This window comes from Drosophila takahashii, chromosome 3L (assembly GCF_030179915.1).
Source record: "Drosophila takahashii strain IR98-3 E-12201 chromosome 3L, DtakHiC1v2, whole genome shotgun sequence".
In the NCBI taxonomy this organism is placed as follows: Eukaryota; Metazoa; Arthropoda; class Insecta; order Diptera; family Drosophilidae; genus Drosophila; species Drosophila takahashii.
In genome coordinates this window covers 19,809,447-19,836,678 of record NC_091680.1, presented here as the reverse complement: position 1 = coordinate 19,836,678, position 27,232 = coordinate 19,809,447, and the positions used below count along the sequence as shown (strand labels likewise).

General features: G+C 38.9%; 4 protein-coding genes across 6 annotated transcripts; 1 reads left to right on the top strand and 3 right to left on the bottom strand.

Annotated features, from left to right (window-relative positions):
• Positions 1-6: 6 nt before the first annotated feature.
• LOC108066203 (chitotriosidase-1) lies at positions 7-549 on the bottom strand. The gene has a single exon (XM_017154603.2). The coding sequence runs from the start codon at positions 547-549 to the stop codon at positions 7-9; it is 543 nt and encodes a 180-aa protein (XP_017010092.2).
• Positions 550-624: 75 nt separating this feature from the next.
• Positions 625-1,218, bottom strand: LOC138913134 (uncharacterized). Its single transcript, XM_070215638.1, has one exon. The coding sequence runs from the start codon at positions 1,216-1,218 to the stop codon at positions 715-717; it is 504 nt and encodes a 167-aa protein (XP_070071739.1). The 3' UTR covers positions 625-714.
• Positions 1,219-1,298: 80 nt separating this feature from the next.
• Positions 1,299-4,359, bottom strand: obst-H (obstructor-H). Its single transcript, XM_044393818.2, has 4 exons — positions 4,225-4,359; positions 3,896-4,094; positions 2,135-2,729; positions 1,299-1,648 (listed from the first exon to the last, which is right to left on the bottom strand). The coding sequence occupies exons 2-4, from the start codon at positions 3,970-3,972 to the stop codon at positions 1,445-1,447; spliced, it is 876 nt and encodes a 291-aa protein (XP_044249753.2). The 5' UTR covers positions 3,973-4,094; positions 4,225-4,359; the 3' UTR covers positions 1,299-1,444.
• Positions 4,360-9,030: 4,671 nt separating this feature from the next.
• CrebA (Cyclic-AMP response element binding protein A) lies at positions 9,031-26,835 on the top strand. 3 transcript variants are annotated; one of them, XM_017154777.3, is made up of 7 exons: positions 9,031-10,052; positions 21,079-21,289; positions 22,758-23,251; positions 23,807-24,029; positions 24,105-24,250; positions 24,597-24,740; positions 24,807-26,835. In XM_017154777.3, the coding sequence occupies exons 1-7, from the start codon at positions 9,999-10,001 to the stop codon at positions 24,999-25,001; spliced, it is 1,467 nt and encodes a 488-aa protein (XP_017010266.2). In that variant the 5' UTR covers positions 9,031-9,998; the 3' UTR covers positions 25,002-26,835. The 3 variants fall into 3 exon arrangements, with proteins under 3 accessions (XP_017010266.2, XP_017010265.2, XP_070070323.1); XM_017154776.3 differs by having other exon boundaries at positions 23,807-24,250; XM_070214222.1 differs by lacking the exons at positions 9,031-10,052; positions 21,079-21,289 and adding an exon at positions 22,090-22,195 and having other exon boundaries at positions 23,807-24,250.
• Positions 26,836-27,232: the final 397 nt, after the last annotated feature.

The following is a 27,232-nucleotide window of genomic DNA, read 5'->3' as shown; positions in this document are numbered from 1 at the left end:
TGAATCTTACGAATGTAAAACCGATGAACGATTGGGTTTTGTGTAGATACACTGTCCTTGCGCAGCGTCGAAATGAAAATTCTGTGGGCATTGCTGGAGGAGAAGATAACCGGAGATACACTGATAGTAGTAATTGCTATTCGCCGGATAGGGATAGACTCCATTTCTTCCACTCGTCTTGCAGATCACGCGGATATCGTTGCTTGGAATCGGAGTGGTACTAGAAGTTGGTGCAATCGATGGGGTTTTAGTTGTAGAGGTTGAGTTTTCCGGTGGAGGGGGTTCTTCTTCGGTAGTTGTAAATGCGGGTCTAGGGGTGGTAATTGGTGGTGCAGGTGCCTTGGTGGTCACTTCTTGGTTATAACACTCGACGGCCTCGCGACAATCGCCATTGCAGTAATACGAATCATCACCATCGCAGTGGACAAACTCGCTGCACTCCTGATTTTCGTTAGTCACCTTGTTGATAATCACACCTTTGCATTCCTCAAGGAAAACCGACTGGTGGCCAGGCAAAAGGCAGGCCAAGACTATCAAAAATTGCCACATATCTGGAAATAATAGGCCTTCAACTAACTCATCGCGCAGATCAGAGCCTTCTTTATAGGTGGGAAATACGGTTCGTTTAGCTTGTTCAGAGATAAGACGGTAAATTCATTTTATTTTCTAGCTATAATGATTTTATTTTTGACACGACAAGAGGCTTAATTAATTTTACTTCAGCGTACAATCGTTGGAGTTTCTTATGCGACCACCGCAAGCTCCAGTTTGAGAATCGAAGGCATAGCCGATAGGACATTGCTCCACCAGCAGAAAGCCATCGACGCAGTAGTAGAAATAGTTGCAGTTCTGTGGGTAACTAAATCTTTTGGTTACCCCCTGACGACACTGACGTCGAATGTCGGAGGGTGAGACGGTTGACGAGGGTGCTGTTGTTGTAACAACTGGAGTTGTTCTGATGGGCGAGGCAGTGGAATTATTCACTGGTAAATCCATATCGGCACAGGTGAAGTTGGCACTACAGGTCCTGTTGTCCGTGCAAAACATCGAATCCTGGGCGGAGCAATTGATGAAGGAGTAGCTGCAATTGACTCGCGTGTTGTTAATGAAGCCATTCTGACCACTGCACTCGGGAATGTTTAGACCGTTAATTCCCCAGACAACGAGAATAATGCCGTAGGCGATCAATAGAAGTTCTTGGCGCAAAGATTGCTGCATTCTCGATCTCTTTGTGGAGTTCGCAGCGATGTGCTAAGCTTTTTATAGCCGCTCAGCCCGAGGCAATCGAAATCAAGGTCTTTCTTTCCTAATAAGTTATATTTAATTAAACGTCTCATGTTGCCACAATCTTGTAACTTGTCAATAAATAGAGCTCTTATCGGCTAAGGGTAGGTAGACAACTCCACCCAGATATAATGAGTGATTTTCGGGAGGTGGGAGTTTCCTACACTCGTCGGGAGTTTCCGTAGCATTTCGCCACACTTATCTGCACACAACTCCGGCGCTCGATGTCCCAGCCGTAATAGAAGGGGCACTGCTGGAGCGTGAGGAAGCCCTTGATGCAGTAGTAGAAGTAGTTGCAGTTTTCCGGATGTGGAAAGAACTCGGTCATGTGAGGCAGGCATTTGTGCGATCGCGGATCTTCCAGCTGAAAAAGTATTTAGAGTTTAGAGCTTTGAAATCTTCGATTCGATTGAAACCAGGGTTCGGAAAATAACACACACTGTAAAAAACATGTGTTATTAACATGTTAAATGTCACAGTTTTAAGTTCAAAAAAGTTATTGACTTGTGTGTTAAAAATTGTAGCCTACATATGTTAGAAACATAAATAACACACACAGTTCATTTGTGTTATTTACACGACTTGTTTTTTACACAACGTGTTTTTCACACAGTGAGTTTTTGACACAATGAGTTTTTGACACAATGAGTTTTTCAATTACCCTTCGACTCGTTAATGTTATTAAAATGTAATTTTCATTTGTGCTCAAAACACAGTGGGTAAAAAACACTTCGTGTTAATAACACATTGTGTAAAAAACACATGTTAAAAATTTTGCTTACACTGTAAAATACAATTTTTCATGTTCCTAACATGTGTGTCAATAACCGAACCCTGGTTAAAAACCTACCGAACACTGGACCTTATCCGGGTAATCGCACTGTCCGGTGAGCGAATTGAAGTACAGCTCATTGGTGCAGTGCATTTCCATGGCATGTCCATGATAGCACAGATAGTAATTCGTGCACGATTCATTGCTGGCCATTAAGATAACCTGACTGGGATCATCGCTAATCGGGCATTTGGGCAGCACCACGGGAGCAATATTTAGGATATCCACTTCGGTTGGCGGAGGATCGGTTGGCCTCGGTGTGGCTGGTATTACCTCCTCCTCTTCCTCGACTTCCGGTTCCGGTTCCGCAGGTTCGGCAGGTTCATCGACTTCGTCCAGAAAGCATTGTACATTGGCCGCCACATCGCATGCTCCCGTCTCGGAATCGAAGTATTCACCCTCATCGCACTCGCCCTTCAGGGAATCCTCACCCTGGCAATACACATAGGATCGACAGCTCTCCCAACTTTGGACAAACGACTCGTCATCGGCCCCCTCGCATTCGTCGAAGTGATCGGCGTTTATTTGGCAACTCCAGAACAGCAGCAGCCCCAGGCACAGGTATACCGAAAATCTGGACATTCTATTGGCTTCGTCTTTGGTTCTTCTGAATCTACTGAAAGAAGTCGACGGCTTCCCCATTATATTTATGGACCTGTTGCGATGAGTTTCCCCCCCCCCCCCCCCCCCCCAGAAATACCTGCCGACACGCATTTCTTTTTAGTCTAATTGAATATCATTTTATCGAGAAGGCCTTCGAGATAACTCTAGACGAGGTTCATTGTATTACAAAATATTCTGGTCTCCGTGAATCACCGCAGCATACAGCTTCCAACTACCTTTCATTATGTCATCACCTGCTTGCAGAATCGACATTACAGCGGTCGATGGTTCCACTTATTTCGCTGAATATGTTTACACAAGCCGAAAAACTTAAAAATTAATATTCAATATGCTCGCACATACCTTTGTACATACCTACCGACATACCGACGAAAAAAGCGTCAAAAGCGTGAAAGAGACAACGCAACAGAAATCATTGACCTCAACAAACGCCGCATTGGCCGTATTTTGTTTATGGATAGCTAAAAACCAAGACGTCAAGCTGAAAAATACTTTGGATAAACGAACGCGACTGGAAGTTACCCTGTCGCCAAAAACGTTTCATTAGCGTTCATTTGAAATTCAGAACATTCTGGCTTTATCGGCCAAAATGCAGATACGAAATTATCTCTAAGCATGCTCCAGTTCGCTTTAAGTACCCCGACTTTATACAGAACAGGGTTCCTGGTAAACTATCTTAAAATTGCAGTTTTCTCGCATAAATATATCGTATGTTCCTTTAGGCATAAAAGACACGTACTTTATTTTCCACTTTATTTTAAAAACTGTAAAAAATAAATTGAACTTCCATAAATCGAAAAACTAACTGTTATTAATATAAATACATTAATTAGAATTGTGGAGCCTTAACTGTACTTAAACTGTATTTATCCTCCCTATTGCCTTTAAAATTTGTTAAAACTAAACAATAAATATTATTAAAAATATAATGATAACAGTTTTTAGTTTTAACTGCATCTGAGCTTTACTCTATAGATTAAACCGTCATTAAAATATTTTAATTTTTCCGTTAGCCTTAATAGTATTAAAATTTACATCTATAGGCCTTCCTCGATAGTACAATGATTTGTATTTAGTGGCTGAAGAGTACCCAATCTTCGAACTCGCATTTCTCTCCGCCCCTCCACCCTTTGTTATGATATAAATCACACGAACCTGCGATTTGCCTCAGGTATATTTCTTCTTCGGTATTCCTTTCCATTATTTGCACCATCATGGCGGACGGACACCATCGAGTGGATCGATCGGACGGTAGAATTTGCACAAAATCTAATTTATTGTCAAGCATTTCCAATGACGATAAGACAGAAATAAGCGCTGCCGGTCGTCTATGCTGGCCAACTTTATCGTGCACCTGTAAGAGGGGAAAAATTAAAAATATAAATATAAATAAAATCAACAGGGGCAGGTAGTGAGCTGAAGTTCTTTATGAAATTGTTTAAACAAGTGCAGACGCAACCAATCTTTTGTTGTTGTACTCGTACTTTATTATAGCCCATTTCTTATGGGCGATATTTGCTTTAAATGCAATTGACAGATGGACAGAACGGATGACGGGAAACATCGATCGAGCTGGAACAAAAGAGCGCTCAATGCGCTGACGATATGTGGATTCAGTTGTAAAGACAACGACGGCAAAATGTCTGCTGCGTTGCCTATGTTTACACGACAAAATATACATTATACACCCCCCGATCGTCTCCGATCGCCGAGTTGTGTATTTAATTTACAATCCACATGTACATTTATTTACAATCGTGTGTTAATATCATTCGCCACCGTTTAAAGATACTTTTTCATGGGGCCAGAACAAGTGGCTGGAAATATGACGACGACGATGACACGATCGTTCCCAAAATGTCCTGAGGGAATGATCAACAATGAGATCATTTATTATTTTTAGACAAAATGAAATGCGTATCGCATCTCTAAAAGGCAGGTACGATATAGGCAACTGCGTGCGATCTCAACTCTGTTTTTTTGACAAAGTGATAATGATGAAACTAGGTCAGAATGTATTGTTCGGCTTATTTTGCTGTCGCTTTCAGCCAGAATATTTCCTCAATAGCACAAAGCAAACTGGAAGCTGACTAAGTGAGGAATGTCTAAGGCAATTAACAACTCCTGAAAGAGATCAATGTCCTGCTAAACACTTTGCTTTGTACCCACCGTTTATTGAGATACCCAAACACGAGCACATATTTTTAGATGGCATGGCATATGTTTTTATGCATTTTCTTAGTACTTTTCCGAGGAACACACAAAAGCCACAGGCACAGCTGCTTTTTCATGTATGTCGCTAATAATAGCATATCATTAAACAAGAGAATTTTGTTTAATGTGCAGAATAAACGAAACTTATCAACTTGAACGCGAAATAAAATTCAAAGTTTATGTTTTTCTGATTGTGTCGGGGATTTGGCATGGCTGCATAAATATCTTTTTCAGCATTGGTTCCAAGAATCCAAACCAGAATTTATGCTGAAAATAATTAGCGATAAGAAAACATTGTGACCCGCTGGGAATGGAAAGAGACCCTAATAGCTGATAGGGAGTGACTCATATTACCAACGTGATAAGCAGTCCTTTGTGTCCTGCAAGGGAAATCCTTATCTGCAGAGTATCCACAGAAAAACTTATCTCTAAAAAGAAACTAGAATTCTAGGTTGAGAAACATAGTGCGTTCAACTTTAAGCATAAATCATTTAAAACTTTGTAATTTCAAAAACTCGGTAGAAAATATTTATTGTGTTTGTGTTCGTTGTGGGCGAATCTAAAATGATAACAGGTATCCGCAATAACAAAAATTCATTCATACGGGGAAGTTATTAAATTATCAAGCCCAAAGGCATGACAGCGGAGGAATCTAATCAGAAGCTTCTGGCATAACGCTAAATTATATTCTAAAAGAAATCTCAAGTGCAGATTAAAATATTACTGCAGATAAACAGGAAGGGGTAAAGCTGACTAACAGACACCTACATCGTACATACAACGTCCGTCTTTCATCTCCCAACAGCAACTGAATTTGTATCTTTATTTTTCCAGTGAACACTCCGCCTAACTCACACCCATATATCCACAACCTTCTTTTTTTTTTATGTGATGTGATTGTGATTCACAAATCAAATAAAATACATATAATATTAAAAGAGAAAAAGGAAAATATACGAATAAGCGTCGTCGGTGGCGAAAAATATTTGTGCCAGCCATAAGATACAATATATCTCTTTCTCTATATATACTATATAACTGTAAAAACCACTTGAAGCGTCGCCAGCAGAGTGCGATCGGATTTGTCAAGAGAAGCCAGAAGAGAGGCGTAGCCCCGTAGATCTCGGGCTAAGAGAATCCGGCGGGTATTGTATTTTCTGCCTCGCAAATTAGGGGCGGTGTTGGGGTACGAAAAATATTGGGAATGGCCCGGCTCGGCTCGGCTTTGCCCGCCAGAGAAGCAGACTGCGGCAGCGAGCTATGCGGGTTCAAATGCGGCCAGCATGACGAATTATTACACACAGTCTCGCGACTGGCAAATGAAATTTAATGTGCACCGCAAGAAAAAGAGTCTGCATGTGTGAAAGTTGCGAATAATTAGTGGAACAATAAAAACGGAAGTAACAGCCACTATTAGTTTGATAACTAGATTTTTAATATTACTTTGACATTTTAAATCGAGTTCAATTCTAAATTTATTTGCATACAAGGCTAGAGCGAGGTAAGTGTGATAGAAAACGACCGGTTTCAAATTGATTTAACTGATTAAAATATTTAACAAATTTTTTTAATCATCCTATTTATGTTCTGGTAATAAATAAAAGCATAAATTTATTTATAAATATATAAAAAATAAAAAATACAATTTTAAACACATTTATTACAAGATTATTTAAAGATTAGCAACAAGTAGCACACTACCTACAAAAGTCCGAGTTCAAATACCTCCCGTAAAAAAATAATTTTTTAATTGTTAATGCCAATTTTAAATGCCTTTCTTTATTAGAAAATGTTTTTTTTCAATGTAAAATACAAAGCACTCACACATTTAGTCGATTCATGTGGCTGTTTATACACTCACAATGCACATTGATGATGTTGTTGATGGGATTGTGATTCAAGTGTGCACGAGTATATACATAAAATATTGAAACAAGAAGGGAAAGGCTACCCTTGCAAATTTACCATAAAGCGCTTAAATTGACACCGACAGTCAATTGATGTGGAGCCATGAAATCGATCAAGCTGTAGGTACAAGATCATCTTAACCTTTTCCCAATTAGAAAGTGTAACGAAATTTTTGGGAATGCGAACAAGCCGATCTTCGAACAAATTTCTATTTTCCATAATTCGGAGAAATTCTCAATGACCAAAATGTTTGGAAAAATCAATGTACCCCAAAGCCTAAAAATAAAGGGCACCCAATAATCCGATCCCTCTCAGTGGCGTCTCAGCTATCGGAGCTCATTGATCTGGGAGTCTCAGTGGCGGGAGCTTGTCTATGGGGATTTTCAATGCGATAATCAAGCGAACGGGGCGAACTATGTAAGCCATTGGGGATATTGGGGATTTTCAAATTTTTAAATACAATACAATAAAATCACGGCAACAAATAAGAAATTAGTGGCCGAGAGCCGAGTGCCGTGTGTGTATATTTTCTGTGGGATACATGACATGCACGGAGCTATGCCTCTCCATATGTATTACACAAGCGTTTTTGTGAAAACATCGCCGTTGTCATCGTCGTCTGCGCTGTATCTGTATCTGTTGCCCGGGCAGCTTTAAACCGGATCTTTGGTTTGAAAGTACATTCACTTTGCGCCGTCGACGCTGACGCAGCGTTGCAGCAGCAGCAGCCCCAGCAACCCCAGCAGCCAAAGTGGCAGAAGTCCAGGCCGGGCCCCAAAGATCCATATCCATATCCATGCCCCAAGACCATAGACCATAGACTCCAAGCCAAACTCCTAACTACGGCAAACAGCCTTCAAATGACTGAGCAAAACGACTTGGCTTGGCTCTCCTCTCGGTTTGGTCTGCACATGTGCATAGTTCAAATAACTTGGTCAAGTTGACAAGATCAACGGAGCGAGTGTTACCAAGCGGCAGCGGCAGCTAAGTCGGGTCTGGTTGCAGAGCGGGGAACCCCTCTGCAGTCGCAGTTCCCCCCTCCTTTTTTCCAAATCAAATACTCGTACCAACAAAAAATCTATAATAAAAAACAGGTTAACAAATGTTGCCGCAACGCTGACGTCGACGCAGCTCGGAGCGTCGGAAGAAACTTGTTTTCCTTTCCTATGCGGCTCCGGGTCTCGAATCTCAAATCTCAGGCCTCTCGGGTCCCCGGTCTCCGGACTCAAAGACGTCGTCAAAGCCGGCTTACGACAATCAACTTACATTCACTTCTCAAAGCCCCGAAGAGCGTGAAAGTTTCACTAAGAGCACGGTTTTCGGGAGAGAGTCGGACCCCATGGAAGTCGAAGCCGGCTACCCGCATGTTACACAGTATCAGGGGTAGATCTGTGGTAGCAAGAACTGTGGGAATACTTAAAAAGTAAGGAGTAGATACAACAACCCCAAAACATGTTTAGTAATATCGGGAACGAATGACTTCAATTAATAAACTATGTGATTAGATGGCCTTGGGTGTGTGGTAATGAGACCCTAATAACTTCAAATAAGAGATGGGCTATAACATTAGGTATATGATTAAATGACCGAGTTCAACAACTTAAAATATTTTAACTACACATGCTTCACTGCACTACACATGCTAACGGACTAAAAATATAATAATCCTACGGAATTCATTATTGCTGATTAAACCAAGTAATAATAATTCCAAAGCTTATTCTACAAAAAATGTTTTTTATGAAGGTGCAATTGTAAAACCTTTTGCTAGTATCTAGTGGATTCTATCTATTTAACCCTATTTGAAAAAAAAAAAAAAAAAAAAAAAAAAAAATAAAAAAAAAAAAATAAAATAAAAAATAATAAATAAAAAAATAAATAAAAAATACATTTTGTTATAAAAATGTTTCCATTTAGTCATCTTCAAGATACATTTCCAATCCAGAGGAAGTATCACCTGTTCGAGCTTTACCATCTGGAATTCTGAGTTGCCGGCAATTTAAACGCGAGAGGAGAGAGTAACAGAGATAGGCAGAAAGGGAGGGCTATAGGCGAACGAAAGAGATGGAGAGTCGCAGAGAGAAAGAGAGAGACGGCGGGCAGCGACGTCGGCAGAGGGCTGACGTTTCGATTCGTTCGTTCGCATTCACAAGAATTTCACCGACATTTAGTTTAGTACCGTTTTTGGCTGCAGTCGCACTACGGACAGTTTATTCTAATTGTGTGCTACCATCCCATATACATCCAAACATACAAATATTATTGCTAAAGTTAACGATATTAACTACACATATTAAATGCTATTATACACGGGCCGAGCAAAGCCATTTTAAAAGCGGTTTACTGCCCCATCCACACACAAAACACATCAAAATTTCAATTATATCAATTGAAATCGTAATCAAGTCCAAAACACACAGCGAAAAAAATCAAATAAACTAAATTATATGGTTATCATCGTTGAAATCTAAATATATAATAACTATTTTCTATGAAAATCGAGTGTTTCGTTTCCGAATCGGGAAAAAGTTAATAATTCAATTAATGTTAACGCCAAATATAATCCGACAAGAAAAAGCGCATGCAACAAGTTAAATCCAGCCGACAGTTGTAAACCAAGTTAGATCCGTACACAGATACGCCCCAAATACCACTACCAACACGAATGAATGCCCGGTAAACGCATACAATCGCAAAAATCACACACACACACGCAGACTATAACAATGTCAAGTGAAAACATTCTCTGGAAGCAACAGGTTTCCCCCTAATAAGTGTTATAAAGAAGCAACCAACAGTCATCACCCAGAACTGTTCGTTTTGAAAAATAAAAAAAAAAGAGAAAGAGAGGTAGAAAGAGAGCACGAGGAATAAAGAAGATAGAGTATAAAGAAAGAGAAAGAGCGGAGAAAGAGCCACCTTTTCAGTCAGTAAAATTGTATGAAAATAATAGAATAAACTAAAAGAAGACAGTTTTTAAGTGGGTTAAAATAGAAAAAAAATCAACAACAAATTAGTGTGACTGCAACCAAGTGGAACCGAATCTAACCAAAACCAAATCAAAACCATCCCCGAACCGCAAGATCAACTAAAAGAGTTCTTAGAGCGCATCTGAAAGCGCTAACCTCAAAGAACCATGGAATTCTACGATGGCGACCTCAAAGATATATGGGACTCCGACTTAGATCCGGTAAGTGTTCAAATTACCGCTCGAAAGCAAAAAGGCGAATAGCAACTTGTACTTTATATCAGGCAGAACCATTGATACTTGAGAGCTTTTATTACAGCAGGTATGCTTGATATGGGCTATATGTGAAAGTTAAAGCCGACAACTTGAACGAAACGATAAGAAAATGTTCGAGATATAGGTAGCTCTTATAGGTTATAAGTTATAACACACCGAAAATATATGTAGCTATTTCCCAACTAAGGCTAGGCCATTCGACTAAACTTGGTGAACTCCTCGAACTCCTTGAACTCCGATCTCTGGCCAGAGACATCTTCAACACACGATTATTAAGTCATTTCGGTATACATTTTACACATGTAAGAGTCGTACTTCCACGAAACGAAATTGCATTTAAAAATCCAAAGAAAAACATTTTAATGACCCACATTAAGCTTATCAGTTGGTTGGAAAAACGTGAACTTATTCATGAGCTGAATTCTAAGTATGATGATCGATTTGAAGGGGAAAAAAGAAACAAATTAAGGGTAAAGGGTCCCACGGAATTTAGCTAGTTTTCTTTTCTTTCTCTGCATATTAAGTGGTTCGCATTTATATGTATGCGATCACCTGAGAGAACGCCGATCACCACCAAAACTGGCCTACGATCAAACCTGTCCCAAGCAACCTCATAAAAATGTCCGCTCACCAAATCACCAAAAACTCCAAAAAAGAAAAAAAAAACCGTATAGTGAAAAAGAAACCAAAATCTAATCGAATTGCCCGGACATCAGACACCCGTAATATACAACACACCCAGAATCACAGTTTTGCTTTCATGTTTGTGGAGGACGTTCTCGGAGTGCCGAGCCCAAAGGCATTACCCAACCGAAAAAAACTTTGCCAAATAGATATGATACGGCTGAAACGAACAAACCCTATCCTATGGTGCCGAAAAGAAAAGGCAGTTCGGTTCTCAAGGCCTTTATCTTGGCAGCTACGTTCCCGCTGTGAGAGAAAATACAATTTTTAGTGACTTTTTGTGTTCGAATATATCAATTTACATGGTTTTTGATAAGAGACAGCGACTATATCACGCTGCCAGGAAACATTTCTGTTCATAACTTAGAAGTTTCGCTGTCCTACAAAGTTATTTTGTGTTTAGCGATAATGATAATTGGAGTTTTCCAAGAAATTAAAAGAAATTTATCATTAGCGAACGATTTCTGTTTTGTTTTGGTTGTTTTTTGTACTCCAAGTTATTTTTCTCTATCACACCCCACCAACTCGAGCAATCGTGAAATGTTTCAATATAATGAAATGAGTGTGTGCCGGGCTGAGCTTCATTTGCGGAGTACTCATAGATGTAGATGCCGTCGTCTACTGCTTATCGCTGCGGAAACAGTAATGAATACATGTCGTCCGCCCGTCCATCCAGCTCCAGTCCGTCCGTTTCACTTGTTCTTGCTGCTTTACACAGAGAAAAAGCAGATCTAAATAGAATCAAAAAGGTATCTTAGTTATTAAGTTTGTAGGAAGGGTCCGAGTTCGATCCCCTTTTGATATGTGAATAATTTATAATCCAGATGCATTCAAGATTTGATAAGGAATGCTATTTTGATGGCCTAGAGTATGCGTCTCCGAAAACAAAGGTCCGGGTTCAAGTCCTATGAATTTTGATGTTTTTTTCTTGCCGTGTAGAGGAAGCTCTGCTGGGCGAGCACAAAAGAAAAGAATCTATTACGGAGGAGGACACATGTGGAGTTGATAAGAGGCCCGCTATCAGCTGGTCTAAATGCAAAGTAATGACTTTTTTTTTCGCCTGCCGCTGCTTCTGCTGTTGCTGCACTTTGCAGCTAGTCAAATAGAGTATGGCTCGTCAGTGTCATTACTATTAGGAGATAATAATGCGCGCCGGCGACTACTCGACTTGTAGACAATGTAGACGGAGGGACAGAGGGACAGCCCAATGCCCGGGAAAATGCGCGTGCAGTTTTTATAGGTTTTGTTGTGTTGCGTTTTTTCCCGCCGTAAGCGGTACAATGTACCCGTACCCGGGGCGTGCGCTCAATTACCTCATAAGTATCTCAAATGCCCATGTGTGCCCATAACAAGAAATTATCGGTTTCTGCGGCAAGTCGCCCTGCTAATACCCTCCGACGATCAAGATCAGGTCAAGATATCATCCAGGGCTAGATAACGAAATTCCCTTGAAAGATCTTAGCCTTTTGTTTTGTTAGCTCAACCCTATCAGTTTCCTATTTTGGCATTATTTTAATAATATAAACTATCATTCTAAAGTCTCTTCGGGCATATCAACAATCTTATCTCAAAGTATTTTGTAACCAAAAAATAAAGCAAAAAAAAAACTTGCGCCCAGATAAGGCCTGAAATGCCCAATTTTGATTAGCTTAGCGCACCATTTTCCACTTAAATGGGTGACAAAAATAAAAAATAAATAATAATTATGATGCCATGGGATTTTTTTGTTTGAACCAAAACAAAAAACTAAAAATAATGACTTGACTTGGCGTGCCGATAATCAATTTTTATTAAATTGGGAAGGCGCTTTCATAAGGGTATGAAGTTGGAAAGTCCCAATAGGGGTTAGCAGGTCTTCAGAGAGCTGCGATAATGTCACGTGCTCCGCATTGCCGAGATTCCGATCATCGCTATCAAGAAATCCCCTGCCTTTTCATTCAGAGATCTCGGAGTGGTTCCCCGCTCTATCAGTTGAGAGCAACGAAGAGTTGACACAGCAAAATCTTTAATAAATAAATATAAAGTAAACTTACGTGTACATTGGCGATCGGGGGAATTCTGTGAAAATCCATAGCCGGGGAAAAACAAACAAACAACAATATTGATCAGTAATCATCGGGTCATATATTTTACCAAGAATACACTTTGTGAAGAAAACAATTTCCAGTGCAAATATAAATATGAAAGTTTAAACTTAACGACTTTCGATTCTGGTCCAGCCTTGATAAGAAAATACATAATAAAATTGTTTCTGTTGAAAGCTAAAATTACTGCTGAAATTTTCACATTTCGTTGATAAGGAGCACATGGAAACAGAATGCCTAATTAAGCGGATTTAGAACTGAGCTTATCTTCTGAATAGCTAAGTAGATTTCGAATGCTTATATAGTGAAATATATAAAAGGGTTGGGTGTGGAAAGAAAGCGAAATCCGGGGCTACGACCAAACTTCAAAACAAAGCTAGGCTTTCAGCCAAATGTCACCAAGATCGTCGTTTCGATCTTACCTCGGAGAAGAAACTCTTTAGTCGAAATATACCAGTGAACTGCCGGAAGAGATTACCTTGGGCCAAGGAAAAAACCAAAAAAAAACAAACTGCATTTGCCTTCACAGAAGAATGCTGACCAAAGTCAAAACCCCGGCGACTTTCCTAAATTATTTTATTGGCCAGAACGGCGAGAGGTTGAGAGTTAAAGACCAAAGAAGGGGAAAACTGCAGCATTAACAAGAAGTCAAAAAGTCAGCAACTTTTCTTCGCTTCCATTGAGATACAAGCAAAGAAAAGAAAAAATTTGTATATTTCTGACATTTATAGAGCTCTTTGTTCTTTTGTGGGTTAACTTTCGCTTATATAAGCAGAATATGGAGACGGGCCAAACGGAGGGGGGCGTGCATAATGGTATTAGCAATTTCTTTTCGGCCAATTCGATACCCTCTATGGTCCATACAGCCCGTTTGCCTCGATGAATGCAAATGTGCATTTCGTTGAGGTTAGGCCGAGATTTTCTAACGGCCAAATGCAAGGCCCGCTACTTGAAATGCACACGAGAATACAACTTACTATCCCAACAAGAAGCGGAAAACAGAAAAACGTGCTTGACAACAGACTTCGATTCGACTTGCGAGACTTGGAGCTAAAAGTCTTGACTCGAAACTCTCGAGAGTCTCGAGAGCATATTTGAATAACTAGTTCGAGCTGTGCACGATACTTTCAATATGGTCTATCAACGTCTATATATCTATTATACCCGTACGATTTCGGTATTGGTGTATCGTGTGTATTGCTTAACTTTGACATTTCCAATGAGCCAAGTCAAAGCGTTGCAATCTGCAAAACAGGTTAAAGCACAAAGCGAATGCAAAGAAACCCAGCGACTATTGCAAATTTAGCTCGCTCCAGCGACACAATTTCTATGCCAAAAGTCCAAACATATGGCGAGGTAGCAGCAAAAGCAAAGAAAAAGGCAAAAAAGCGCGCATAATTAAATTTGTGCCCCCACATAGTATTGGTTTACATGTGCGCCAGTCTCGCTGGCTCCTCTCTCTCTATATATATATTTTCCCATTCATGTCGGCCATTCATGCGGATTTACACGCGCTGCGCGTTGCAGGATGCGCAGCTATATAGTGTCCACGCGGAAAACCCTCTCTCTTTTGGCTTACTCTTTTTTGGCCCGATTGCTAGTAGCTCTCTTAGCCAAAAGAGTGGGCGGCCTTTGGGCCATTTGGCCAGCTGTTCGCGTTTTGTTTTTGACGTCAATGTCAGGACGTCGGAGGAGTTGTTGTGGCCAGAGCCCCGAAGAGTGTGAATTATTCATGGAACCGCTCGGAATCTACAATATGTTACAGCCTCCTTTTCATCCACAAGGGGGGAGGTTTTGGGCGTGGGCGTAGCAACATATTGCCAGTGCTAATGAAGTGTTATACGATAAGTGTAACAGCAGGCAACAAGCAAAAGTAGGAAGCAACAGTTGGAGGCTTTTCCGGAGGCGGAGAAACAACGCGAAAGGAAGTGGCCTTTTAGTCAAAGGGATGGGGTTTCGAAAGGACCACCCACTGATAAAACACGTTATTGGTCATATACGATCTGATAAACCCTTTCAGACCTCAAGGATTAAAAGCAATGGGAAGGGGTTTGATTTGATGACTTTCGACTTTCGACCCTAAGTCTTTAATATTTAATATCTCCGAATTTATTTCTATATCATTTATAGATTTAAAGAACATTGTGTTACTTCCTCTTCTTATAATCTGCATTCCTTTTTGAGGATGTTAATAGAGAGTTTTTGAAAAAACCACCCCTTACTATGTAATACCATAATTTTGAAGGCCATATGGAGCTTCGAGTAACTTTGTAAAAGTTAAGGGAGTGTTAGGACCTCCTTTTTTCAAGAAGATATATATTATAAGCAATGAGAAATAGTTAATCATTTTTAGAATTTATTATTATTTTATTCTCTTGTAGTTTTTTTTATAATTTTTCAAAAGTAAAATAAAATAAAGATAACCCCGAAAATATCCTCTAATCAGATTCCTCGGAAGCCCAAATCTTCGATCAATACATCAAAATCCATTAGAGAGTCATAAGTTAAGGCCTAGAATTCCGTAATTACCCGCTGACAGCGAATTTTTCAAGCATTATCTTTCCGAGAAACCTTGAAAGTGAATTCATTATGGGTTCTCCAATAAGGTCGCCCAGCTCTCTGACTCATCCGCGCATTGCCAAATTGGTTATGTCTGCTTTGCATATATGCAGATGTGCGTTTTTCGCTTTTCGGCCGCTCTTCAGCGATTTTGTGAAAGGCATTAGACGGTCTGCGTCAAAACTTGAGACCTCACGGATCTCAGTTGAGCACCCACTGCTACTATCTCAACACCCAGGCCGAACCGCAAAAAGATACGATCTCTGGCGGATTAGGATAACTGAAGACTGAAGATTGTGGGGGCTTTACGATGGGGGAGTCTTTCTCTCCCTGGGCACCACCTTTTCGCATTTTTCCTTGATTATTTTCATTTTTATTTTCTGGTTACTTTCACAATGATTTCCGTTTGGCAAATCGCTGGTGAGTGTACGTCAGACGTGCTGCTTACGTACTTTCCTCGCACAAAAAGGCGCACAAACATATGTTGGCGATAAGCTAAGCCCGCATTTGACTTCCACCCACCCGTTCTCGTCTTTCTCCAGCTATTTTTATACATATTAGGTTATATTTATACCGAACGTACTACGGCCAATACGTCATGGAATTCTCAGAGAATTTGCATTGGCGGCTGCAACATGTCGTATGCGTAATATTTCAGCTAATTTCACGTTCTGATTGAGATTTTGCTGGAATCTCTGGCCAATTCGCACTTTCTTTTCAAGGCAAAAGGCATTTGACGATGGCCATTTACATCGTAGCCCCATTACCATTTACCACGCTCACGAAAAACGAAACCGTAGCAATTTTTCAAGTTAAAAGGCAGTTCAGTTTCTGTGTTTTTTTTTTGTGTTTTATTTTTTGTATTTTTGGTTTCTGCTCTTTTTGAATTGTGGGAGCACCTTTCACTTTACCAACACACCAGCGGCGAATGATGCAGCCTGGGCATAAAAATTGGAAAGAAATAAAGACTCGGCTAAAAAATGCTGTGCACAACACAAAGAAAACGATACATACATAATGATCCGCACGCACACGGCTGCAGTTTTATAAATGTGAAAGGTTTTCGCTTGCTGCAACATTATTTAATCAATCCAAATTGTGGAGCAAGCGAAAAAAAAGCAAAATCGAAAAAATGTATAGACAAAACAGCCAAAAAAAAAGAGCCCAAAGGAGATACAGAGGTATAAAAGAAAGAAGAAAGAGGAGAAACCAAACCGAACGAAAAAAAACTATAACCAGTTTAATTATTTTTTATGAAATTGTATGTTTGTGGCTCTTTTTTACCCTTTCTTGTTTCGTTTTGTTTTTTATATTTCGGGAAGAGAGACCTGAAGACTGGAAATTTGAATAAAATTGTATAATGGGTAAACCGGGGGACCCGGCAACACCAACACCCATATGTGTATGTTAATTTAATGCCGTAAGATAAAGAAAACCCCTCTGGCGGCTATTTTGATTTTTGTTTTTTTTTTATTTTCAATTCCACCTTTATCGGCTCCAAAGTAGCTGCTTGATTGGGTTCCCAAGTGACGAGTGCGAGGCACCGGGAAGAAAAGGCAGAACAATTCTCTGCACGTGACATTCAAACGGAGCAACAGGTTTTTGTGAATCGGCAACGTGAAATGAGGTCAAACGATTGCATTTCACAGGCTCCGTCTCCGATGGTTAGGCAATCGATCGCCAAGCCAAGTCAAGTCGGGCTTAGCCGCGTTCAAGCGGTTTTTGTGGCCCAAGAGGCACTCCATCTCCATCTCAATCTCCTTCTCCAGTTCCAAGTCGAGCACCGCACCGCACTGCTTTCCACTTGAGAAGGCGCCCTTAGCCATTTCACCGGTGCCGCGCTTTCATTGGAACACACAAATCGGAGAAGTGGCAGCGGAGAGGCAAGTTGAGGCAAAACCCACCTGAAACGTGCAACAAACGGTGCTACAGGTGCACCCGGAAAAATATTTACAATATCACAAATGGTCATCTATTCGATGGGATTGCATAATAATAATTCATAATATCACGTGAAGAATCGAATCCAAGTCCGGTTGTTACGTTTAAAATTCCAAAAAAGCTGCATGAATATTTCATTAGATTTAAAATAGTTAATGCCCTAGTACGTCATTTAGAGTTTGACGTCTAGAATAATTTGCAACTATGCTAAACTTTATTTTTACATTTTCTATGGAAATTTTAAGTATAAAGTTAGAAATCTATAAAATTCACTATTTGATCTTTGCGTTTAATATAAAAATGTAATATAACTTAATGGATTGTCCCTAAGTTTTTAGCACTGTAATCCAAACAATGGGCTATTAACATATTCGATTATTATTATAGATTATCATCCAATTACTTATTTTAACATACTTTAATGGAGTTAGCAAACTAATACAACTAATGTCAATATTTATGTTATGACTTACACTATTTTTCAACAAGGTCGCTTTCGTACTTAATATGATTTTCGAGTACGTTCTCTGTCAAGAATTTCAGTTTGAAATTGATAAGATTTGCGATCCAATAAATATAAATAGAATTGAAAATAAACAATAGTTATCTTAGCACTACGATATTGGGGTTTGTTTGTTATTATAAGATATGATTTGGGATTAAATAAGTACAGCGAAATCTGAGATAAGATATGAGGACTGAGAATTGCAATTGGGAAGTGGTGTGCGGATTTTCGCTCTGTGTATTGCCCCACCTCCCGAACACGATGCCCCCACCTGATCCGCAGCAGCTAACAAAAGAGGTAGCAAATGCCTGCGAGCATTTTTGCCGTCTTTTTTTGTTGTATTTTTTCTCCTGGCTTTCTTCTTTCTTTCATCATCGGCAGGCAGCATACATATTTGTATACAGACCCCGATGGGTATATATTTGTACGACTGCCTGGGTATCTGTATCTGTGTCTGTGTATCCGTATCCGAGTGTGTGTATCTGTGTTGCCCGTTTTGGTAGCATTTTTCAAGAATTGCTAATTCTCAACAATTCCCGAGGTTCGTTGAACTCATCATAAACACACACCACACACTGGGCACGCACACTCACATTTTATTTACGCTTCTCGGTGCTTATAAGTAGTATGCCGTATACTGTATACTGTGTAGTATACTGCTTGCTGATTCTTGGCCCGATGTATGGCGACGGCTAAAATGCGGAGAAAGCACTTGTGTATTTGTGTTTTAATGCACTGTCCATCGAAACGAAAAAATGCGAGGGCCGGCCCACGAGTATTAGCATAATGGGCGGATCATTAATTCTCGGTTATTCCATACTTTCGTTGGCTTTCAGAATTTATGAATTACTGTAAACATCGAATGGCAGTAGTCGGTTTGGTCAGGAGAAACTGCCAATGCCGCCTATTATCGCACTTTCTTTGGCCATTTGCCATTTTTTTTTAATTACAGTAAAAGTCATTAACACTTCACCATATATTTTTGAAGAAACTCCATCCTAGGCTATAAAAAAAATAAATAAGTAAATGGTATTACAAGCTTTAACTAATTAATGGTTTTAAAGTAATTAAGTTTAAATACTTCCACTAATCAGTTATTATCTGTTTTACATTTATTTTTAAAGGCTACCACAATTACTCCCGATTTTATTCATGATCATATTTAGATTTAGCCTAGTCACCCATAATAATAAAACACAAGCTATTGTTATTGTTTATTAGTTAATAGGTATACTAAAATTCTATGTGAGCGCAGAAAAACAGTTAAAACGAATTTAGTACGAGTTTTATGTAACGTTTTGACTTACTAAAATGGAAACTTTGCAAAGTAAAAACTCGTTTTAGTTTTAAAAAATATAAAGCTTTCAAGTTTATTTGTGGTTACACCTTGGTTCATCTTTTCTTTTATTTATACGATTTAATATGGCAACTCAACAATTTGTAAATTTAATATGATTAGAGAGTTTTTGATTTGTGGAAATTAATAAATTTAAAAAGTAGGCCGACTATATTAGAAATCGAAGTAGTGTAATATTTAATATCAGGAGTTAGGTGATCTCGACATTCTTCAGAGATTAAACCTTTTAAGCCACCTTCGTTTGGGACTGCCAGTACCGCATAAACATATAACACGCGTGCAAACGGTAATCAATGTTTAGGCTTACGGGTATGGTAAGTACCTTGCTGGACGGATTGCGTGGAGGAACCCGAAGAATCCGAGGAACCACAGACCCACAAAGAATCGGGAAGAATCGTACCTGCTTACATATCTACATACCGTCGTCGTCGACGTTCCCTTTTTTTTATGGCCAAAACTGGATTCCATTTGGTTTGGCTTAGAATGTGAACTTTGAAGAGGTGGGGCTCGGCTGGGTTTTTACATACAAATGTGTTTTTAAAGCGTAATTACATGCACTTCTTTATCGCAGACAGACAGACAGAAAGACAGACAGTCACTCACTCGAATATATAGTTATATCCAAGTGCATATTTGCCACAGAATGCCGCCTTTAAATGGGTCAGCAATTTATTGCCGTAGATTGCCAGGGGACAATTAAGCGAATCCAGTCCAAAAATCTGGCACATTTGGGATTACATCATCGGCGGGGCTTTAGCGTTAAAATAAATATATTCTGGAGCTGTTTGTTTTCACCATTCCATTCGGCTCTTCGGTTTTTAGGCGGCAAATAATAGAATAGAACACGTTTGAGTTATTTGTGCTGCACTCCGATTGTGATTGTGAGTGATTTCCAAGGTTGGTTTTTGCGCTCATCTCGAAAGCATCGAAACACTTAACACTGGGCCAGTTCATTATAATTAATTACACTCTTGCACACTCCGCTCCATACGACTTTTAATTTGCCAACAACTTGCGTTAAAACTCGGTAAACAACTTTAATGGAACCAGAGGCAATGACCGATAAATGATTTTAATAGATCCTTCAGGATATTCCTAAAGAATCATTAAACTTTATTATTTAAGATAAAATTTTATTTTTAAAACTTCATATTTTCCATCCATTTTTGCAATCTAAACTTCTGAAACTAAATTACCATCACCTTTAATAATCGAAAAATACCTTTTGCCCCAACCCAATAAAATTCGAGTACCAATTACCCAACCTACATGGAAGCATTTCCTGGCCCACCTAGGCTAGAAAAATTCCCACCACTGATTTGCTGGTCCCCAAAAATAATGACTTAACGAACGATTGATAACTTCAAAATGGTTCTCTCTGCTGATTGCCCGGCTAAAATAACAACAATTTTTTCAAGGGTACGTCCGAATCGCCGAGCGTGGTCGATGGTAAAAAAATGTCTTCTGATAAGATTGACAACAGAAATATATTGCATAGCCACCATATGCATGGGGCAGTCGGGATCTGCGCCATATATGTACTGTACTTCTAAAATCAAATCAAATCAGTTTTCTATATATACCTTATAATTTTATTTTATTTTTTTTGAGCTATCTGCATGGCCCGTGTTGCGTTTTGGGTGTGCGATTCTCGTGTGATTTTGCCATAGGTCGTATATATGTATATAGAGGTACGGGCAATTGTACTTTTGTTTTTCGCATTCAGTTTTTGTGTTTAATTATATAACCGTGCTATCGCTGTGCAACACGACTATGAATGACTTTTGTACATTTACTAATTGCAAACCATTTGTTTGTTTCCATTTCTGTGCCCTGTTACAGGAATCCTTGAAAATCAGCCCCGATCACGATATGCACGACTGGCTGTTCGATCGCGACGTCAAAGATCCCACCGTCATACTCAACGACAAGCTCATCTCGGATGCCCTGCTCAATGGCACACAGCCGATCAAGACGGAGCACTCCTACAGCCTCAGCAGCGACGTTGACTCCCTGCCCGATTCACCAAAAAGCCTGCAGGCCAAGATCGAGGGTAAGTGTGGAAATTACAAAAAAATCCATACCTATATCATATTTATCAAAATTTTATTATCGATACTATGAAGTTTTTCGTCCTATTTCTTCAAACAAATTCATTGAAATCCAGTGGAAAAACTATTAATTTAAAATTATATTAATTAATTAATAATATGATATTATTTTTAATATGAATCATGAATCAAAACATGAATTTGTTGAGATATGTAAATATCTGGATTTCGAGTTCTTTAAATTATTCGTTTAATATTCTAAATTCAAGCCTAATAATATAGTAAAAGTAGTAAAATATTATCTATATAAGAAGGGGTAAACCACGTAATTGCATTCAGACGTAGACCCACTTTTTTGGGGGGCTGTCTGTAAACCCCAAAAAGCAATCCAAACACAGTTGGCAGTTGGTTAATTTAGGCCATGTACATAGTGAAAACAACGCCGACAAGAATAACAGTTGAAAAACAGTTTCAGATCCGCTCTGTTCTTTTTCTAGTGTCGCGGTAGCATTTAGCAATTTAACGCAGTACTCGTGCATGAAGTTTTGTACTTTGACGCGATATCAGTTGTTCGTATGTACGGCAGCAAACTGTGTATAATTACCCTGGCCGAGCTCTGGGCTTCTCTTTTTTTCATTTTTTCATTTTTTCGAGCTGTTATTATTTGTAATTTTATGGAAACTGTACGACAACTGTGTAAATAAAATTAAAACGAAATATTTCGTAGTTGTGGGGGTGGCGACGTGGGGGCAAAGTTTTGCCAGAAAAATATAAAAACTGAAACAACAGAATATCAAATGCAAACACAAGTGCAACTCGGGGAATTGACGCGTGCTCTGGCAAAGGAAAGTGATCCGGTGTTTGCTCAGTTACAGACTAGAACTCCAATTCTTGCATAATAAATGTGGGTTAGTCGCAATAATATTTGGCCAGCATATTTGCGCACATATTGCTCTATTTGATTCTGGTGCTTGTCTACCAAAAAAAAATGAAATAAAGGGGCGAGAGCAAATACGACTGTGAGCTAATTATTTTTGGGGAAAAATAACAATTAACTAAGACCAACTGGAACCGATTTTAACTGACGCAAACCAAAGCAAGCAATTAAAGGCAATCATAAAGGAAGTGATCTGATTAAATCGGGTGTAGGCTTTAGTTTATAAATTTATAAAAACGTATTATTAAATTAAATCAAATAGTCCTCGTAAAATCTCTGAATTTATTTAAAAGTTCAAAAAACTTTTAATAAATTAATAAAAAGTGTTTAAGGGTTCATAGCTTACAAATAAAAATTATATTTACAATCTGTTGGCAGTTTATTCGGATGACGTGTCGCTTTTAAGCTTTCAAGTCTTTTAAAAGTAGGTACAGTACTTATAGCTGATATTTAAAAATTAAAACATTAATATGGTAAATACAAATTGACGTTCGACTAAGATATCTAATTGTTATCTCACTTTCTCCTCCCAGACATGGATGACGAGTGCTTTCCCGCCATTTCACCGAAGACGGCGACCAGTGGGCGTGTGACCATCGACCCGAAGTGCCTGACCTTCCACACCCCGCCCACGCATGCCACGCCCATCAGCCGGCTGAGCAGCAATCCCGCCCTAAACACCTCCGTCGCGGATCTGACACGATCCTCCGGCCTGCAGGGTCTGCAGGCGCACCAGCCACACCACGGATCCGGGTCCAACCACGTGGTCAATGTGGTCAACCTGGAGCACTTTCAACTACCTCAGCACCTGTACGACAACGACTGCAGCTCCTCGGTGTCGTCGTTGCGCAGCATGTCGCCGGACATATGCTCCGACATCGAGATCGACGAGTCGGCCATCAAGGATGAGCCCATGTCGCCGGACTCCAGCTGCCCCGCCAGTCCCACATCGCAAGCGAGCAGCTCGCAGCACCAGCTCAGCCTAAGTCTGGCCCACCTGCAGTCGGAGTTGCTATTCGAGCCGAAGGTAAGGGCACTCCGCATTCCACATTCGAACTAGCTTCTGAAGAATTCGCTAAAAATACTAAAAATAACGAAGATACTAAACATTTATTATTCATTATTTTGAAATTATTTGAGTTTCTAATTGTAAATTATTTATTTTCCCAATATATAATATAAAACTATAAATAACTCCGCATTTCGTATTCGAACTAGCTCCTGAAGAATTCGCTAAAAAGACTAAATATACCAAAAATACTAAACCTTTAGTATTTATATTATTCATTATTGTGAAATTATTTGAGTTTCTTATTGAAAATTATTTAATTCCCAATAAATAATATATAACTATAAATAACTGCGCATTCCACATTCGAACTAGCCCCTGAAGAATTCGCTAAAAATACTAAATATACCGAAAAGACTAAACATTTAGTATTTATATTATTTATTATTGTGAAATTATTTGTTATTATATGAAATAACTCTTACTTTTCAAATTATTCATAATGCTATTATTAGTTATTCAGATTTATCCCAACTTTACTGACTGTTTTTTATTTTCTTCTTTCTTCCTCAGCACGGTGGCCTCCTGCTAGCCACCAGCAGCAACAGCAACAACAGCCTCATCAAGTCCCAGCAGCGCCAACAGCAAATCCTTGGCCAGGACAATCTGCTGATGGCCAAAATGGAGATCAAGAGCGAGAAACAGAACGCCGGCAATAGTGGGGGCAAAACGCACGCCCATGGCTATGGAATCCCGCTAACGCCACCATCCTCCCTGCCCAGCGACGATTCCGAAGGTAACTTAACACCGGAACACTTGTTTTCGCCCCTGTCGCCCAACGCTTCCGTTTCTATCTCCGTGGCCAATCCAGCCGGCGGCGAGTCAACCGTACGGGTCAGCCGCACCGCTTCCGGTATCACGCGCTCGTCCTCCGGATCCACTTCCGGTTCCAGTTCCAGCACAACGGCCACCACGACACGGCAGCCGATCCACACGCCGCTAATTAGCTCGCAGCCGGTAAGTTTAAACTAAAATAAAATTATTTAAAAATTAAAAAATAAAATGAGTTGTTGGCTTTTCTATGAAATTTATTTTAAAAAATCCCTAAGATTAATTACCATATTTTAATAGAATATTTTCCCATAAACTTTTATTTAATAGATTTGTTTATGAACGGTATAAAAATAAAAAATGTATTATGTTTTTTTAATCGTAACTAAACTTCTGATTACTCATAGGAAGTGAAAAATGTATGTTTAAGTTTTGGGAATTCTAAATGAATCATTTAGGCAATTTCGCAAGACATTCGTCACTCTGTTGTTAACAAATCTTTGCTCATTGCGTAATTTCTATAATTTTGCAGAAGGGCTCCACTGGGACTCTGTTGCTGACGGAGGAGGAGAAACGCACTTTGCTGGCCGAAGGCTATCCGATACCGCAGAAGCTTCCCCTAACCAAAGCCGAGGAGAAATCGCTCAAGAAGATTCGACGCAAAATCAAGAATAAAGTAAGTTATAGGAAAACGTTGGTTAAAAAAAAGCAAGAGTCTAATTTTCATTTGATTACTTTACAGATCTCTGCTCAGGAAAGCCGCCGCAAGAAGAAGGAGTACATGGACCAGCTGGAGAGGCGCGTCGAGATCCTGGTCACCGAGAACCACGACTACAAGAAGCGCCTCGAGGGGCTGGAGGAGACCAATGCCAATCTACTTAGTCAGCTGCACAAACTGCAGGCCCTAGTTAGCAAGCACAATGTGAAAAAGTCCTAAAGCCCCGGTTTGAAGAGCTCTGAAATCCAGGGATTTCTAAAACCGAAACCGTTTCTTGTTTGCCCGCCTTCCCGAGTTATATTGTAGATCTTTATATGTGTAATGTCTTCAGCTAATTTGTTTCGATTTAATCAGTCTGGGAGTTTTTCAAGAATTTATGCGACGAGGAAATTTTGATGAATTTTTTGTTCGGCTTTTGGTTAGCACAAAGCGGTAAACATTCCCCTCCCTCCTGCTCCACCGCACCCACAATATATATTCCACAAGGCCCAGATGCCTAGATGCCCATAACTAATACCGTATAATTAATGTGTATGTAATCCTAGCTACTTGTAGGACCTATATTATATAGCTATGTATATTAGTCATGCATTCCTGTTATATAAACTTGATCTAGAGCTTAGGCAAATGACCAGCTGCAACAACAACCACAATTACAATTACAATTACAATAACAATCGAGAAGCTCAAAAGCAGAAGCCAATCCAGAAAGCGTCTAAAGAGAAGCTAAATAATAATATTGTAATTAAACGAAATCAACAGACCAAAAACAAAAACATAAAAAAACAGCAAAGTAATGAAAAGGTTTAAAAACAACAAAAAAACGAAGAAGAAGAAACGAATATAGCTGATCGCAAAATGAGCTCTAAATAAATAAGAGCAGCGACATGTACATTATGTTTTAATAATGATTGAATGAATGAACGAAAGACTCCCGGAGCCCAATCTCTGTGCTGTCTTTGGCATGACTCTTGTTCCTTTAAACGATATTTCTCAAAAAAACAAAAAACGAAAGCTGAGACGAGCTGAGACGAAATAAATACCTAAACAATTCCATAATGTAGCTAAGTAGAAGGATTATATAACGAACTATGTCTATATGCAGCATTTAAGTTTCTCTTCATCATCTGTTTGCCAGCAGCCGTCAAGTTGGAGTTACAATAGATGGAATATATACGAATTTATAATGGGTACCCCCGTGTATCCATATCCATATCCGTATCCGTATCCCCGATTCGGTTCCGTTCTCCACCTGCCGCGTTGCCTGGTCGATTTAAACAATTTCCGAGCCAATTATGAAAATGAATTATTGTTTGTTAAGTTTTATATTATAAGACGGCGGCTGCACTGACCGAAGGGATAGAGAGCAAAACCCAATTCAATCAAATTTCGCAGCAATTATTTTGTTTTTTATGTTTACAATTTGAGTTTTACGTTTTTAGTGCAATTTTTTGGCATAAATATTTATACCGATATTTTTGTATTCTTTCCGCAGCGTTCTGAATGAGTCATTCTAGTTTAAATTAGTTGAATTTATATAAACAAAATTACTTAAAGAAAATTTTAAGCGTAACCCGATGATTTCTTATCAAATCGATAATATCTATACAAAATAATTTAGCTATTTTAATGTATGTCTGTGCATGTGTGTATAAATCAAGCGGACGAAGTTGTGCAATTGTTAGTAAAATTTTTAAAGAAGAATTTTTAGTAAAAATACAAAAATTGAAAATCGAAGTTGAAAAACAAAACGATCGTGCAATGACAAAAATTTTTATTAAAACGCGTTAAACAAGCAAATTGAAACAACATGAAAAATACATTATGATATATTTATATATATACAACTATGAAAAAAAATAATGTACGACTATATACTATTTTTCGGCTATAGCATTTTAAACGCATATATTGTATGTTTAACGTTGAAAAGGAAAAAACAAAACAGAAAATACATCCAAAAAAATTGTAAAACTTTTATGATTGGTTGCTGTAATTTGGCAAAAGTAAAAGTGCAATTCCAAATAAAATTCATACAACCATAACAACAGCAGCAATGTTCGAGTTTTATTTACACCTTTTATTCACAACAATTTGTTATCCTTTTTCAGGAGCTGAAATATATTTTTGGTCCCATACTTTTTCCCTGTGCTGGAATCAGTTCGTTTATATTTTTATTTATTTAAAGTTTTAAATGAATCTGAAAAAAATAACTTTTTTAGTGGTCTAAGAGAAGACCTAGGACCAAATATTTGGTTCTGTTTAAAATAACTAAAAAATAAATATACATGAATTTTAGAACGGGACACTTAGCACACTTAGGTTCGTTTAAAAGCAGTAAAGAAAGCCTTCCATCACTATGAATTTGAGTTTTAAATTTAAAACACTCAGTAACCATTGGAAATATATTCAATCAGAATCCCAAAATTTTAATATTTAAAATTGGTTCA